At 42.1% G+C, this 18,225-nt stretch overlaps 1 protein-coding gene across 2 annotated transcripts in view; it reads right to left on the bottom strand.

Moving 5' to 3' along the window:
- Lyrm4 (LYR motif containing 4) overlaps positions 1 to 18,225 on the bottom strand; it is a 119,956-nt gene that overhangs the window by 83,793 nt on the left and 17,938 nt on the right. The window contains exon 2 of one of the 2 annotated variants that reach the window (XM_052156704.1): positions 15,006 to 15,111. In XM_052156704.1, coding sequence (XP_052012664.1) covers positions 15,006 to 15,111 — 106 coding nt within the window. Of the gene's footprint in view, positions 1 to 14,990; positions 15,112 to 18,225 lie in introns of both variants that reach the window. The other variant, XM_052156702.1, reaches the window with a different exon arrangement.

The raw sequence follows: 18,225 nt of genomic DNA, 5'->3' as shown, positions 1-18,225 counted from the left end.
TTCTGGGCAAGACATTTAAGTCAACAGGGTCTGCTTACTTTCCGCCCTTTAGGGCACTCCAGGTTCTTCCTCTGCCAGTGTGTCTCTCTCAGGGGGTACATTTGCACTCAGCAGGACAAGATTCCGAACTCTGTGGACTGAACTGCGCTGCTCGGGAACAGCTACTTAAATAGGCACAGCTGGCTCTTTAATTTATGGCCCTTTGGCGCCACGGGCTCAGTTATCCTTCTTGCTGCAGCTCCTCCTTTCACATACAAAATGTTCCTCAGAGAACAACTTACAACACATCAGATATTGGCAGGAACCTAAAGCCCTAATGCTTGAAGTTATCTGTACATGTGATTTATTGTAGACTTTTCACTGTTATAACCTGGTAATTAGGAAATATTGATAAATGCAAACATATTATTGATGTCAATTATAGAAGCACAAGATTGACGAGCTTCCCAAATTGCTCTGACAACAGCAGTTAGAGAGTAATGCCCATCAATACACATCTAGTCACCACCAATGCAGAGCAATTAGGCTGCCAGGAAACAATACTCTCACATTAAAAATGAGAATATTCAAACAGATGAACAGGGAGCCAAGACAAAGCTCTATCAGAACTTCAATTGAAGACCTACTCAGTGAAAACCAGCACATATTAGGGATTCAGGATAAGGCAGGCAAAGAATTTATTTGAGTGAAAAGAACCAAAGATGATGTCCCAAAAGAAGAGACACAGTCAATTAGAGTTAGACAGAAGAAGGAGGATTCAAAATCTAATTGGATTAACAACAAGGAAATGCTTTCATGGTAGCAGTTGAATTTGTATAGGGAAGCAGCTAGCTTCCAAAAACTTTAGATACATATCAACTGGCACCCACTGTGTTGATGACCTCCACGAAGAAATTAAAAAGGCATACAGTCCCGTCCACCCAGGAAGAGCATTCTCTTTCATCCACTCACTAGGGAAGGGCCATGAGAGTGAGAATCAGGAGTCTCATCTAGAGCCTCGTGCTGAATCACCCTGTGCATGGTATTTCCCAATCATTCCAATCACAGTTTCTCTATTGAGCACTGTAAAGTTAGCAAGGGGCATTTTATTACAGAGTGGAGTTTACAGATACCAAGAAAGTCAGGCCCAAGGTTTATATTGCACCCTGTCTCATCTTAGCCTTCCTTAGATGCTTCAAAGTTGGCCTTCTAATGCAAACCTATACGTTTATGTAATAAAGGTATACACTATTCTATATATCATGCCAACTCATGTGCAGTTGGAAGACTACAATATAAACTATAGGTATGAATGAATGCTTAAGAGAATGTGGCAAACTGGAATCCATATATACTGCTAATACACAGCAGTGTAGCCACTCAAGTCTGACTTTTCCACTCCTAGGTATTTACTGAAGTGAATGAAAGTACATGGTCTGAAATATCTTTTCAGAGACTTGTACAAGCTATTTAAGAGGAAAAAAAGGAAACAACAAAATATTCACCAATAACTTAGGAGTGAATAAATTTAGTGAGTACAATCTAGTAACAGAGTGGAATGAAGTACTGAGATATGCTACAGCATGGATTGACCCTGAAACATACTACGTGAAAGGAGTTAGTCTAGGCACAAGCTCCAGGCAATATCCTCCTGCTCTGCTCTGCTCTCCTTCCTTTCCTTCCTCCTCCCCTCTTTGTCAACTTCATACAAGTTAGAGTTATCTGTGAAGAGAAACCTCAACTGAGGAAAAAGTCTACGTCAGATTGCCCATAGGAAAATATGAAGGACATTTTCTTAATCGATAGTTGATACGAGGACCCAGATCACTAAGGGCTATGCCATCCCTGTGCAGGTGGTCATGTGGTATGTAAACCAGCAGGATGGGCAAGCCACCGGGTGCAAGCCAGCCAACAGCACTTCTCCATGTTCTGTTTCAGCTCCTGCCTCCAGTTTCTTCCCTGACTCCCTTAGATGATGGACTATGTAATCATGTATCTTAATCAAAGATACATGTCTGTCCTTTACCTGCCAAAGGAAGAATGTTTCTTGACCCAGACAGAGGGTACGTGCATGTATTCCTCCCAGGCTACATAGTGAGCTCCTGTCTCAGAAAACAAACTATACAAACCAATATACATGATGCTTGGATACTACTAAACTAGTGTGTCTTCTGTATCCATGGATTCTACACAAGTGGATTCAGTCATCTGTACTGAGTATGACTTGTCATAGTCCCTAAAAATACAGTCTAGCAACTATTAATATAGCATTGAAATTATATTATGTATTATAGGTCATCTAGGGATAATTAGGAGAAGATATACATGGGTTATATTAAAATATTACATTATTTCCATTATAAATATGAGCATCAAGAGGTTTTGGTGTCCAGGTGATAGGGATGCTAGAGCAGTCCTTGCACAGGATGCTGTACCTTGGCAACTTATTCCTAGAGACACACCCTGATGCCCAGGAATTAACTCTGAGATGAGTATTTCAGGAATGGAAGCTGAGTTTCATGCAGGGTTTAATAAGATACACCTTGTTGATCATGTATGTCTAAGTCTATGGACAGTGGAATGAGTATTTATTTATTTCCATTTAGCTTGCTGTCTGGAGCAGCTGGTTGCTGGGACCATTGATGACTGTCCCATTGCTCTACTTTCTAACCTTGGGGGCACCTCTGTTCAAATAAGGGTACCCTTGGTATTAACCTCTAAAACTAGTTTGCCCTACTCACTGCTAATGCTTTTGTATTTTGGTGCACTGTGGTAAGAACATTAACATGTCACTATGTGACGTGGAGTGAATGTTTGCCTGTTCCTTGTGATCTCACTCTTGGACACTCTTATCCACATGTCATACGTATTTCACAGTAAAGCTGTCATCTGGAATTCAGTCTTCACAGCTCCACTTCAAACTCCGGAAAGCAGTGAGCTGAGACTTCTTCGGGACAGGTGCCCTGTATGGAAACCAGCCTGTTGGCAGGGCCTCTAATGTGTGTGGTAGGGGACAACTGCACAGTGGGGCCTGCCTAGAAGACAGGCCACAGCTATCCCTTGTTACACACATAGAAATCCGAAATAGAATTGGGAACATCTCTACCGAGACTCACTTCAGCACAGATTTTGAAAGACGTGTAGAAACAATTTGAGCCAGAGGAAAAAGCCACAGGCCGAGTAGTCAGTTATTCAGTGTCCCCTGAATCTCTGTAACGTGGGAACACTTATCACCTGTTTATGCTATAGGGAAGCGAGTTTCACAGAAAGTCATTCATCTGAATTCATAAGGCCTGGAAGTGACAACTAAGACTAGAAATCATTCCTATCCAAGTCTTCTGGGTTTTTGGGTTTGTTGGTGGGCACAAGGCAGAGCACTTAGAAAAGTACGGTGTACTTGTACCAGCTTGTTGGAACTCACCTCACATTATCTTTCCCTCCAGGTTTTCTGAATGTGGAGTGGGGGGCAGGGAGGAAGGATTCTGTTTCTAGAAGATTCCCTTTTTTATAAAATAGATGGTCATTTCTTCAGCCAGAGTGGGATTAAAGATGAGTGTGGGTTAGTAATGGTGGTGTTATTCACTAAGTCAATGGTTTAACCCATAATCATAAAAGCACCACCTGATATACAGGGCAAACATTTTTGCAAATTAGACATCTTGTGGTCAGAAAGGCTGATTCCTCGGCTCAGAGGGCCCATCAACACCAGAACCGGAACCAGTCCTGAGCTCTGGTTTGAACATTCCTTTTATTAAGTGTTTGTGGAATACTTAGTAAAACTATGGGCACACAGAGCAGTACTGTGAAGAAGAAAACAACCCTGTCTCCATGGAAGCTGGAGGTTCAGGATAAGGATAAGGATGACTAAGAAAAATGCCATAACAAAACATGCTATAAATGTCTGAGTGTGAACTCACATCTGGAAACTGCTAGTACAGAGGAATCTAAAATCTCACCATGAAAGAAAGGCAAAGGAATAGCACCAGAGGCCCCCTCCAGGGCTAGCGAACTTTGAAGGACTTCCTGGGAAAGCCCCGTGTGCTGCTAGGGCTCCGTGCTAGACATGGATTGTGGGGATGTACTACTAAAGCTCAGTCATCAACTTGTCAGAAAAAACCAAAACGACCTGAGCTTCCAGGAAGAAAAGTACTTTAATATTAGGAAAAATGTGGGCAGTCGCTTAGACAGCTACACACTGCAGAGACAGATCATGATTATTTAAAAATAAACAAAATCCAAAACCCATTATATTTGGTTCTGTTGGCAGACCTTGTTGAGAGTAAGAAGATACTTTATTTTTGCTTCCTCCCCACTCCAGTCATTGTAGCGGCTCTTCTGACTCCCAGGACGGGAATGCTCAATTGGAAGGAGTCAAAGGTCTTTCTCCTTGAGGTCTTTGCTTCATCTGATGGTGAGGAGCCCACAGTACATAACCAGGCATTACCTAACCCAGCACATGTCATCCTGTATGTTCCACTGAGGAGTACTGGACAGTCAGTAATGGTGGTAGCCTGTCTTCACTCAAACCCGGTGTTCACCATTCACAGGATATTTTTATTTATCATTTATTTTTAGTGTCAGAAAATATCAGATGTAAAGAGAGTGTGAAATCTCTGGAGTAGCTTCTTTGTGTGGGAGGGCTGGCTCCTAAGTCAGAGCAGGCCATAGTTCTGGTTCCTGGGTCAAAGTCTGTGAGTGGGTACTAACAGAGCTATGGTTGGTCTATGTCTGTGCAGGCAATTCTTCAATGTCCTTGACATGGTTGCTCAATTTAGATGGTTAGATACCCTTGATTTATAAAAACAAACAAACAAACAAACAAACAAACCAACCAACCAACCAACCAACCAACCAACCAAAAACCAAAAACTGTTTCTCAGAAACTAAGTGCCTAATTCCTTATTTTTCATAGGCTAGGTCTAACTGGAAAAAAAGGAAAATACTTAAATGCATATCTATTTCCATAGTACTATAACTTGACACAAGAAGATCATTATGGCATATTAGAGAAGATTTAGAGCTAGTCTATGATTTGTGATTGACTAATCCTTGAGATGACAGCCTTACTTAGCTTGTGACTCAAAGCCTGGTGTTTTAAAAACACGCCTAGTGTAGAACTACATTAACTTCAGACGACAGTGCTAGGGTGTGTGGAACAGTGGTAGAGCAGATGCCTCAAATGTGTGAAGTCCTGGGTTCCATACCCAGCACTCCAAGAGAAAAGATAATGATTTATTCCTTTGCCTTCAGCAGAGAAACTTACAATAAATACGTTTAAAATAGCTGAAGTTCAATAACCACGGAAGGAGAGCTACTGAGTAAGTGTTTCCACCAAGATATAGCTTGCCCAAACATGTTTCTTCTCTTACATCGCTCCTAGTACAGCTCAGGGAAAGGAAAACCAAAAAGAACTCAAGTGGTGACTGAGAATGAGATGTATAATTTACCTTTCGAATGTTACCCAGGAAACTACACTTCATAGATAAAGGAATATGACCCAACAGAGATTCTGGGCTAGTAAGTGCCCAGGAAATGAGTGTGCCTTGCAGTAGGACAGAGGTCATCATCTCCCCATCAAGGATACAAGAGAGAAACAAAAATCAACACGAGCAAGAGGGGAACCCTCCTTTGCCCTCCCTAAAAGATGCAACACTGTCTCTTGAGAACATGGCTTGAGAACATGGCTGGCTTCAGCTCTGATTCTGTGAAAGGACAAGCTGAGTACAGAGGCACGAAAAGCTTTCCAGAGAAGGCCACTTAGCCATGGTTTGTCAGAAAGAGCACAGTTGGGGCCGCAATCTCAGATCCATAGGGACAGTCTGGCAAACACTTTTTTTTTCCCGTTTTTTTTTTTTTTTCTATATTCTTTGTTTACATTCCAAATGATTTCTCCTTTCCCAGTCCCCCCCTCTCCATATGTCCCATAAGCCTCCTTCTCTCCACCCATTCTCCAATCACCTCCCTCCTTTTTCTCTGTCCTTATATTCCCCTACAATGCTAGATCAAGTCTTTCCAGGATCAGGACTCTCTCCATACTTATTCATGGGAGTCATTTGTTATGCTAATTGTGCCTTGGGTATTCAGAGCTTCTGGGATAATTAATATCCACTTATCAGAGATTGCATTCCATGTGTATTCTTTTGTGATTAGGTTACCTCACTTAGGATGATATTTTCTAGTTCCAATCATTTGTCTAAAAATTTCATGAATTCATTGTTTTTAATTGCTGAGTAGTATTCCATTGTGTAAATATGCCACATTTTCTGTATCCATTCCTCCTTTGAGGGACATCTGGGTTCTTTCCAGCTTCTGGCTATTATAAATAAGTCTGCTATGAACATAGTGGAGCATGTGTCCTTATTGCATGCTGGTGAATACTTTGGGTAAATGCCCAGGAGAGGTATAGCAGGGTCCTCCGGAAGTGTCATGTCCAGTTTTCTGAGGAACCGCCAGACTGATTTCCATAGTGGTTGTACCATCTTTTACAATCCCACCAGTAGTGGAGGAGTGTTCTTCTTTCTCCACATCCTCCTGGCAAATACTTCTTAAATAAGATGTCTGAACTTTAACATGTTTAGAATGTTGTTTTCACATTTTTTGAGGTATTGTTTAAAGAAAGGACATTAGAGACTGGCCTGTAGAATCAAAATGTCTATAAGCTGCAGAGTATAACTGCTACCTTCCAATACAATCTACATGAACACGTAGGAAAAAGAAATATCCACATACTACCTCTCATATTCAGAGCCTGATGGCCTTCTGTTAAGACATGGCCACCCATAGTATGACTCTTCCTGAGAGCTAGCTTAAAGGTGAGAATGGTGTGGGTGTGTGGGTCCCTCTGTCCTAAGAAGTCACCTTTGCTTTCTTCTATGCCTATCTCTTAAGGCTATCATTAAAGAAACCAGCACAATGTATCTCAAGAGCTCTGGGTGGGCTCTGTGCATAGAGTGGCACAAGGAGGTACCCCAGGCACACACCATAACCACCATCACCACCACCACTACCACTTTCTTATTTCCCCATGGCCCTGATCTTTATGGACACGGGACAGTGGCAGACAAGCAACCTGCCCACTCTACTCCACTGAGAATCTTGTCTACGAGTTTATAATTCTCATCACTGCTCAAAGATAGTTAACAGAAAACCAGGAACCATGGCTCTGGGGAGTACGTGGGGCGTTAGGGAGCTGGTGGGTAGACACTATTATAAAATATTCCCTAGTGAAATTCCTCTCAAGTCTAGACAAAGCACAGCACACCCATCTATACAGAGTGCTCTCTGTATAGAAAATCCTAAAGAACTACTAGAAGAAAGCAGGTTCTTCTGGACAGAAAGGCAGCCTTGTTTTATGCATGTCCATTTGGAAGGATCTAGCACACAGGCAGCCTGCAGGCAGGTAAGAAGCACGTTCTTTACAGGAATGCTGACAGGGAAGACTCTTGCCTCAGACTTCAGGGTTAACTGGAAACTCCTACAGAAAGCAGGGAGGCAGGAAATTATTCTAAATTCTTACTGAAGAGATTTTTTTATAGCTTCAGAGCAGCTATATATTGAATAAACAGGAAAAAAAAGTAATGTTCTATATAGGCCAAGCTATAAAACTAAACTACCCTTCTCTTTGCTCTTTTTTAAACCTCAACAGGGGACTGAAGAATATTTCATTCAGACTGAAAAGCTGAAGAATATTTCATTCATACCCCAAAGCTCCATCTATCCAAAAGATACAGGGTTCACTTTGGGTGCAATTCTAGTTTCTGTATATAAATTCACGTTGCGTTTGTGAGCCTTTTATTGAAGTCCAAGACAAAGTACAGTCATCTCCTCTGCTGACTGCTTTATTATCACTTTTTAAGTGAAGATCGATCCTTGGAGCTAATCTCATTTGATCTATCTAGGCATAGGGGAAAGTATTGTCAGAAGAGGATTAAAAAAAGATTAATTTTTATTTTATGTGTATGGACGTTTTCCTTGCATTAATGTCTGTAGCAGATGCACGTCTGGTGTCTACATAGGCCAGAAGAGGGCACCGAATTCCTTGGGACTGAAGTTACAGATGTTTTGAACATCCATGTGGGTGCCAGAAATGGAGGAAACCTTGGCCTTTGGTAAGAGTAGTCAATGCTCTTAATGTGTGAGCCATTTTTTGATACCTTGGGATAGGATTTAAACTCTGTTTCTGATAGATTAAATGAGGGAATAGAAAAGATCTAGATCAGAGAAAAACCTCAATGAAAAAGAGCTTCTAGAAGATTCTGATGAACCTCATTATTCATCTCAATTCCGTTTCTAAAGAACTTATCAATTATGTGGTACAGAGCAGGTGGTCCATAAATATGAAAGGAAAAAACAGTATAATGCAGAACTGCAAAATACACAATGCTTTGGATGAGGTAGAAGGTGTGATAAGGACAGGTGAGACCCTCACCATGGTACGGGGACAAGGAGAACAAAGATGAAACCCGTTCTGCCATTCTGGAGGGGTTGAGGCAAACATTTTAATCTTTCTCTTGCCTGCAAGTTATATTGTTCTTTAACTACTGTTTCATTTTCTGGTAAGAAAATAGTCTAGTCATATTTGTGGCAGTCCTAGTAAGATTCTTCTCAGGAATAAAAGAAGGCGACCAGCACAGGGGCGGGCAACATGAGAGGAATAATTAAGTTTCCTGGAAGCAGAAGCACTGTGCCAAGACAAGAATTTGAAATTCATGATGAAGAAACACTGGTGCACTGCTTGGCTCATGTACAGCCTAAACGCGGCAGAATTAGGTTCTGTGTGAGTTATGATCAGCGAGATCTCAGCACAGATAAGTTTATTTGAAAATGTATCAGTAGTTTCCGCAGAGAAGGAGGGGACAGAGTTTTATGAGAATCATGGGAGCTGAGAACTGGAAGTAGCTTTAGAAATTGGAGCATAATTGTTTTACTTTTTCCCAACAAGCAAACTGAAGATTCATAGATATAAATTTGCTAGTTCAAGCTTCAAATGACTTCAGCTTCCTACTCCCAAATACATGTACATAAAGCATTTAATTTTATTCTTCCCAATTAAAGTTAAATGGCTAGCTGTAATTTACTTTTGGGTGGTTTTTAATTGTGAAAAAACACGTAACATAAACTTTATCATCTTAATCATTTTCAACTATATAGCTTAACAGTGTTAACTATGTTCAGAATTTGTCAATGAGCTCTCTAAGATAGTTTCAGTTTCTGTAATCAGAACCGTAGCCTTCAGTGTCTCCCTTTAGGAGATACCATCATTCTGTGTCTACCTCTCTGACTGACCAGCATTCGCTCACAGAGGCAATCACGAGGCAGCTGCACTTTCACGGCAGGCTTATTTCACTAAACATCCTGCCCTCGGGTTGTGCTCACGTTTATCAGGGTGACTCACACACATTCTGCGCTACGTACAGACCACATATCTATCTGGCAATAGATATTTGGGTTACTTGGACTTTTTGACTTTTGCAGACAGTGTAAAATTCTTTCAATGTGTTACAAATATCTCTAATATAGGAACCAACCTTCCTTTAGCCTACCAAAACCACAGCTAAGTTTTATGTTTTTGATCTAAATATTCAATGATACTTTGGCTAAATATGTGCATGTGAAAGATATAGGGCACACTATCTTTTCCCCTGCAGAACTTAAAATAATCCTACGTTTCTTAAGAGGTGTTTTGTAGGATGAGAATTATGAGGTAGATTTCACCTTCATTCTGACCCCCACCTGGGGTCCTGGTGCAGACACTAGTGTCACATAGTTGTCAGCTACCCATTGCTGACAGAGTTGTCAGCTACCCATTGCTCATTTCATAGCAGCCCATTCAGAACTCCTGGAATGTTTCTCTTGAACAATCCCTTAGAAACAACAATAGAGCATCAAAGAAAGTAAGAACAAATACTGTTTGAAATTTATCTACTACTCAAAATACTCATGAATTAGGCAAATTAATTTGCTTTTGGCAGTCTATAGAAATAATTCAGTTCATACAAAGAAACACCAAAAATACTTCACCTTGTTCATACATATGCTCAGACTAGCCAAACTCCAACCTCCTATATCTTTAACACAGCACACTCCGTCAACTCCTGATCGCTTCCACAATGGGTTCTTAATTCTAACCCGTCTACTGTCTGAGCTGTATTGTTAAAGAAAGGAAGTTTAAGAAGAAATATTGGAGCAGAAAGTAATAACTATTGGAAAGCTGGTGTCTAGATTACCATGCCTGAACCCTGGTATTATCTGGAACCAGAGCAGACCCACTTTATCTTCTTATCATGCAGTTGCAGACAATAGCACTAATGTAGTTTTTCCATACTAATACTTGGGTAATAGGAGAAACTATGGTTTTCTGGTTGCTGCCCTTCTATCAAAGTATATTTTAGCTCCTGTCCTTGATAAGATTACCAAATTCTTTTGAAATACTTTTAGTACGACATTCAGCAGTGTGCTGAAGCTAGTGGCCAGAAACATCTCAATGTAGAACAATTCTTTCCGACAGTCCACAGACTCACCTGGTTCACTCCATTATGGAAAAGGTCTGTGGGATATACGCTCTCCAATGCTGCACCCTAACCAACTTCCTTAACAAGGATTTCTGCTGCATGAGAGCCTGAACCTCCAGAGTCTTTTCCCTCTACTGAGCCCTGTTGGCATGACCGAGGTAGAAGGGAGCTCAAGTTTTCTGCCTTGAGCGCCTTGGCTTTCACTAGCTTCCAGGCTACTTAGGATTTAGAATTTAGGATTCCTGAAATCATGGGATGAAGTTTTTAAAAAAGATAAATTAGATTTGAAAGCTTTCAAGCAAAGGTGCTATCAGCGGACTTGTCTGGAACTCCTGAAATCATGATCATAAGCATATGTCCAATGAATCTTAGCACTACAGACCCCTCAGCCTGTGGTCTGCGTCCCTGTGTTCCACTCCCTGCAGCCTCTTCCTCTTTCTTGCCCACAGGCATGTGGTGATTAAGTTAGATTCAGAACAAAGGCCAGAATACTTCATAATACTCACAAACCCTTTCCTTTTTGATGAACACATGATCTCCATGAACAGCACAGGGAAAGGGCTAAAGATGCCGGAGGTGTTGCCCCAGCCAGAGCAGCGAAGGAAAACAAGGCAAGTAATAACCCACACCATGGTACTCACACCATGCTCCTTTAAATGGAGAAGCCAACTAGGTGTGGTGGCATATACCTTTTATTCCAAAACCTGGGAGCCTGAAGCCAGCCTGAGCTATATAGTGAGACTTTGTCTAAAAAAACTAACAAAGAAAATCCAAAGAGCATGGCAAACTTCAGACTATAATCAATGAGGATGATTAACTGATAGCAATTACAGAAGAGGTTGTGGAATTCATTTAGCAACTAGACACCCAAGACCCAATCTGACTGACTTTCTTGTTTCTTGCCTGAGGTGGGAACCCCATGGATAGTTCCTTGCTGCCCAGACCACTTGTAAGCCACTCACCCAGGTCCATCCACAGTCTCTTCTTGCCGTCTGGCTCTCTATCTGGTCCATACCCTAAATGCCACCCAACTTTTTGATTCGATGGCCCTGAGATTAGATATGGTGGATAGAGCCAAGAGACTTGAGTCTGGCACACCAGCCTGCAATTTTCAGAGGGAAAGCTGGTATAAGGATGTCAAGGAAAATCCAAGTGCATGTGGGACCATTATTATGGATAAAAAGCAGGAGGCTGACTTGCTTACCATAAAAGAAAAGCAATTTGCTTCTTTCTGAAATGACAATAATCCCTACAGCTCTGTGAAGGTTAAGATACACTGGTGCCACTTTGAACCCCTTGAGGTTGCCACAACGAAGATTCAATATCCTGCATGTGAAGAGGAGGGAGAGTGAATGGCCTGCGGAGAGGCTGAGCGAGGCACGTGACAGAAAGGCAAGGATGACTTTTATCTATTTGTTTCTACTGAGCCAGGAGTAGTTATGTCCATGAACTTTTGAGTTTTCTAAAGAATGGCAAGATCTGAGCTCATGTCTGGCCTTTGGCCTTGGAAAAATAATTCAGATTCCCTGAACCTTGGGTGTTGTTTGGAGAATTCTTTAAAAATTACAAAAATTTCCTGGGCTTTTGGTGGCCTTATAGCATCGAGGATGACTGAAGTGACAAGGGAAGCTGCCCTGAGAAGGGTGACTAGAGGCTACATCATACGGACTGGGGGGATTTCAGCTGGGCTACTGTCTTTAGCATCAGTCTATCTGGCAGCTGAGTTAGTATCTATGGCTTCTAGTTCATAGGACTGGGAGGAATTGTGGCTGAATTGTGTGGCTGGGGTCCACCATCTCCAGAAGAGGGGCTTGATAGGAAGGAGACTACACAACTTTGGCGACACAGATCCTGTGCCTGAGGCAATCTTGGGACAAACTGCACATTTCCATTTAGTTAGTTCTTTTCAAGACTGTTCTTTACATGGCAGATAAGAATGGCAAATACTTCTCACTTGCGACTATCATTTCAGGGCTTTTCATATAATTACTAATTGGATGCTTACCACAACTCCACTACCCTCACTTTTATTTTCCACTAGGCACTGAGGGGGTTAAGTATCCTGCTCAAGGTCATAAACTGAGAGCTCAAGTTTGGACTTAATGTAGATAGGCTCTTGTGGATGCAATGACCATGATACAGGTCAGATCCTTTCCTCATGAGGTAGGATAAAACAGATAATGTTCTGAGTACTAGTATTTTAGGTCCTGGTACATGCTTGGAGGAATAAGGAGCATGTAGCCACAGAGGAAAAGCATACCCTGGGAATCTGGCTGGATTTCTCTGCAAAGTGGCAGGTGAAGGCTGCTGTGCATTCCAGCAATGGGAACAGAGTGGGTGAAGGCCTCTGAGGATCTCATGAGAATTACAGACTTATTGCCAAGATGCTGCTTTGAAGTCTCTAGGGGAAGTCAGCAGGACAGTGAGTGGATATGATCTTTTTTTGAAAAAATGATCACATGGTGTGTGAACAGAGCCCAGGGGATCCAGTGAGGCAACTCAGATGGCTATGACAATGGCTAGTGCAGAGGATGCTGTGACAATGCAGTCTCCTCTCCTCCTTTAGGCCTTTCCTCTAAGGCCAGCTTATGCCAGCTTATAGCAAGTAGGCTCAGCCAGTACTCTCCTATGGTAAATGTGGCACTCTGATTCAGAAGACTTGATATGAAAGGGAAGTAAACAGGAGCTAGCTGGTTGCTCAGGTATAATATAACCAACTACATTTTCCAGTGCATGGAAACCATGTGGCTCTACTAGGTTACTATGGAAACCAAGGCCTTGGAAGGAGGCAGTGTGCATCCCTCATGAGGAAACTGCAGTCACTGGGCTGTCCTGAGGCAGGCATCACTACCTTGCGTACAGTCCATCTCTCCTGATGTTCTAGCCTGTTTTCTGCATATATTCACTGGGAGGTTGGAAGAAGGCCACGGTCTGTCTGGTCTTTTTATGTTTTGGTTTGTTTTTCTTCTTTTTGCAGTTTTGGGGATAGACTTCAAGGGCCTTGTGCCCAGTAGGCAAGTGTCCCATCATGAAACCCGAATTGTAACCCTGGCTTATCTACTGAGAATAGTTTTAGCATTTTAAACCAAGAGGCAACACAGACAGCTGAAGATGACATGAGAGACGGTAGAGGAGGTGACTTACAGGTCCTGTTTCAAATGCAGTTTGTATTCTGATCATGCTTGCTGACTGCTACACAGAGAAACATACAGAAGAACTGCCTTGTTTTGTGTTTATATAATGCACAGACTCAAGCTGCTTATCTTCCTAAGTTCTACTGCTAGATGATCCCATGAAATGACCCAAGCACTGGAGCCTGGGAAGTGACATGGGCTTCAAGTGAAGTACCTATCTGCAGCTCTCAAGCAGATGCAAATGTATGGACTGAACTTTTCCTGGTGACCTTATTAGCTTGTCAGGCCTTTAGGTGATGATCACTTCCTAGGTATGTCTAAGTGTGGCTGGATACGCTCTCGCTAGGTAACTGCGAACTCAGAGCATGCTCAGTCTTGATGCTACTCTGGAAGACAACGCTCCACTATGTAAAAACAGAAACAGACTTAAATTGACATAAAATGCAAATCTCATTTTTCATACCATTTTCTTGTTTAACTTCTATTTTGAGGCAACTGTGAAAAGAACCAGGGAAAGCCTGACTGTGGCCAGGCAGGCTTCTAAGGGGGAACTAACAAAGCCATACCGGAACAAACAGAACTCTGGGAATGGTCACCCTCTACACTTCAGAAACAAATTTTCGATAAGAGTGAAAACAGATGAAAAAAGTAATGGAGCTATGCCAATTTGAAGAAAACTGAAATGGGAAGTTAAGGGCAGAAAGCCAGTCAATGGAAGTCTTTGACACTTAACTTATTCAGAAGTCTGACACTACAGTATAGCACCACACAGGAGACCATGCTGCAGGTAGGCTAGGCTCCCCTTACAAAGATCCAGAGAAATAAGCCCGAGTCAGGGGGTGTAGAAGGAGACCAGAAACACCTCTCGGCTTCTCTGTGGGCCTGCGCGTCAGCAGATGTGCTCTGTACCTTCTGCTTACAAACACACTTGGCACATGGTAAACATAGACGCTTATAACCCATTCTAGTCATCTTAAATTCTGATGTGATATGAGGAAAGGAAGGATATGCTAATGCCACATAACCATGCACTGAACATCCTAAAAATACTTGGATTAAAACCCACTCCCCCCCGCCCCTGGAGTTTCTTACACTGAAACCATGAACTTCAGTAAAGTCTAAGAGCTCAGAGCTCAGTTTCCTAGAAGGCGGCCCCAGAAGTCCCAGAAAGCTGGTGTTTTCCCCTAGAATGTCCTTGAATCTGGTGACAGGACAGTTTATCTTTGTATGTCTGCATTAGGAAAGAGGACAGTGCCTCACCATCCTGTGGTGTAAATCACAAACACCAAAGCAGTGATGTCCAATCAAGGAGGGAATGTCAAAGCTGAAGACAATAATGAAAGCAGTCGTCGCTGACCCATCTTACCTGTCTGCGGATTACCTCAAGGTCTCGTTTGGCTTTATTCACCAGGGCTTGAATTTCTGCAGGGTCTTTTACATTCTTATTTTCTCGGAAGGCATCTCTTATTCTCCTGACAGCATACATTCTAATGAATTCAGAGAAAAAAGAAACGATGTCAGCAGGTATGAGGCTCTGCTTTTAAACAAATTTTAAGATTTTTTTTTCTAGAATTAATGGTTGAATATTTTCCTACAGATAACCCAGTTTGAACTTTGCTTGTCTATTCGAGGATGGCTATGCAAGCAGATTTAGGAAAAGAAGTCTATCCCAGACAAGTCACATACAAATGGCAAACTGCTGCTGAAATGCTCCTTAGACCACTGTCTCTTTAGAGTTATGCATGTCCGGTTTCCCTCCATTAGCATGGATAATTGAGCCTTTACTATGAAGAGACAAACCACAAATTCAGAGGACAAATGATGCATTTCAAATGCATGTACAGGACAGTGGTCAGCCTTCTAACTCCTGCCCATTAGATGACAGCTGGGTAAGCAGGCCCATGGCATCTCTGGTGTACTTTTTTAATGTCACACTGTCAATGTTCTTCACGGCACCAAATATTTTAATTCTACTTTTTCTAGACAAGGTCTTGCCATGTAGGCCAGGGTGGCCTATATCTTGCGATCTTCCTGTTTTAGCTTGAGGAATACTGGGATTATAGGCATGAATTACCATTCTTTGCTCAATTCTAATATTGTATCTTCTCCCTCTGTCCGGGCCTCCCTCCCTTTCTCCCTCCCTCCCTCTTTCCCTTTCTCCCTCCCTCTCTCAAGACAGGGGTGCTCTGAGTAGCCCTGGCTCTGTCCTGGAACTACCTCTGCAGACCATGCTGGCCTTGAACTCAGAGAGCTATCTACCTCTGCTTTCTGAGTGCTGGCATTAAAGGTTAATGCCAGCTTAAAGGTTAATGCCTGGCTTAATTCTAAGATTTTAATCCACTTGCGATCTGGTTTTATAACAAGAACTGAGCTCCAAGTGTCATCTTTTTCTTGTGGCTGGAGTTCTAAACCAGGCACATGCCTGTCTACTGAGCTCTGCCTACACCCTTCAACCATTGCTTTAATTCTCCAGTCAGGAGTCAGCAAAGCTTTATAAGAATACCACAGCCTACAGAAGCCATCAATACCCTGCTTTTTTTTTTTTTTTTTTTTTTTTTTTTAATAACAGGTAAGTGGCTCAGAAATACTAAAATAGAAAGAACACTGCACAGAATGGAAAGAAATGTAAAGTTATCCAAAGCTTAAGAAAATCAGAGAGTTACTTAAAATGCTATACAACTCATGGCAGCTTAGCTTAAGGTCAAGTTCAGAATATTTAGCTCTACACTTTTAAAATCTTAGCTTTCCAAAAGCGTTTACCTAAGGAAATTTGGCTATCTATCTTAGAATTAAAGATGCCAGAGCCAGCTGGAGAGAAGGCTCGGTGGGTAAGGGCGTTGCTGCTCGAGCTGGTAATTTTAGTCTGATTCCTGGAAACCATTTCCATAATGTTGACCTTTGACCTCTACACATGCACTGTCGGATCTGTATGTCACCTTCCCCAATATAAACATAGGCACATGCACACGCACACACAGATACACACAATGTTAAAAACCTCATTTCAGTTTCTAGATATACCTTTGGCATGGCAACACCATGGTGACCTTCTATTTCCCCGCTTTGGCATGCATGGGGTGTCACGGGCCCCAAGAGACGACACTCCACTGGCTCAGAACCACAAACATGTCTTTCTTTCCCAGCTATGTCACTCTGTTTCAAATGATCAGTTTTGGAAAGGTCACCACAATCCAGATAGTCCCTTACATCGTGGGAAGAGTAACCACCAGTTATTTTAATTGTTTGAATCTGTCTTTTACTTTTCTCTCTCTTTCTCCCTTTTAATGTATTTAATTCTGGCAACTAAGGGAAAACATTAAACACATTGTGATGATGAGCCTCTTGCTAGTATCATTATGGATATTTCAAATAAAAATGTGCAGTGCTATAATGAAAAAGCCGGCCAGCCCGTATACAATTCATGTTAACAGATGATCCTCAAGGGCAATGCTGCCAGAAATTAAGTCTAACATTCATATGGCACATAATACATGCACACTGTCCAAAGGGCTGTGTGTTTAAAGGATGCAAGCCACAATCACAGCCTCTAGCACTTGAATGCTCACATCCATGCTACAATCCAAAGAATGACCTGACCAGTTAATGTATGGCCTCTCATTTGTCATTTTTCATCAGCATTCAAAGTAAGAATTGTCTATCTAAACCTAAGTCAAGTATCCCAGTGACAAAATAGCTCAACTATTTTATGTGGTCTCCTTAGCTGGGTCCAAGTAAGCAAGGAAGTGTGTGTTTTCTCTTCGTTCTTGACTGTGGGTGGGATATGAACAGCTGCTTGACTGTGGATGGGATATGATCAGCTGCTTGACTGTGGATGGGATATGATCAGTGCTTGACTGTGGGTGGGATATGATCAGTGCTTGACTGTGGGTGGGATATGATCAGCTGCTTGACTGTGGATGGGATATGATCAGCTGCTTGACTGAGGATGGGATATGATCAGCTGCTTGACTGTGGGTGGGATATGATCAGCTGCTTGACTGTGGGTGGGATATGATCAGCTGCTTGACTGTGGATGGGATATGATCAGCTGCTTGACTGTGGATGGGATATGAACAGCTGCTTGACTGTGGATGTGATATGATCAGCTGCTTGACTGAGGATGGGATATGATCAGCTGCTTGACTGTGGATGGGATATGATCAGCTGCTTGACTGTGGATGGGATATGATCAGCTGCTTGACTGAGGATGGGATATGATCAGCTGCTTGACTGTGGGTGGGATATGATCAGCTGCTTGACTGTGGATGGGATATGAACAGCTGCTTGACTGTGGATGGGATATGATCAGCTGCTTGACTGTGGATGGGATATGATCAGCTGCTTGACTGAGGATGGGATATGATCAGCTGCTTGACTTCCTGCCTTGGATTCTTGCCAAGGAGAGAGGTTCTGAAATCTTCCTGTTGTCTAGCTTACTGGATTTTCCTTCCATAGGTTTGAGTCTATGCCCTGTTGTAAACCTTTTTGACATGATCATATATTTACTTCTCGGGATTAAGTCTCACGATTCACCAGGCCTTAATATCCATAGCGAGCTAAATGGATTACAGAGCACTAACTTTTTGTGTAAAACATTATCA

Source organism: Apodemus sylvaticus, chromosome 14, assembly GCF_947179515.1.
Source record: "Apodemus sylvaticus chromosome 14, mApoSyl1.1, whole genome shotgun sequence".
NCBI classification, from domain to species: domain Eukaryota; kingdom Metazoa; phylum Chordata; class Mammalia; order Rodentia; family Muridae; genus Apodemus; species Apodemus sylvaticus.
The sequence above is the reverse complement of the archived record's forward strand: the minus strand, read 5'-3'. Positions and strand labels throughout refer to the sequence as shown.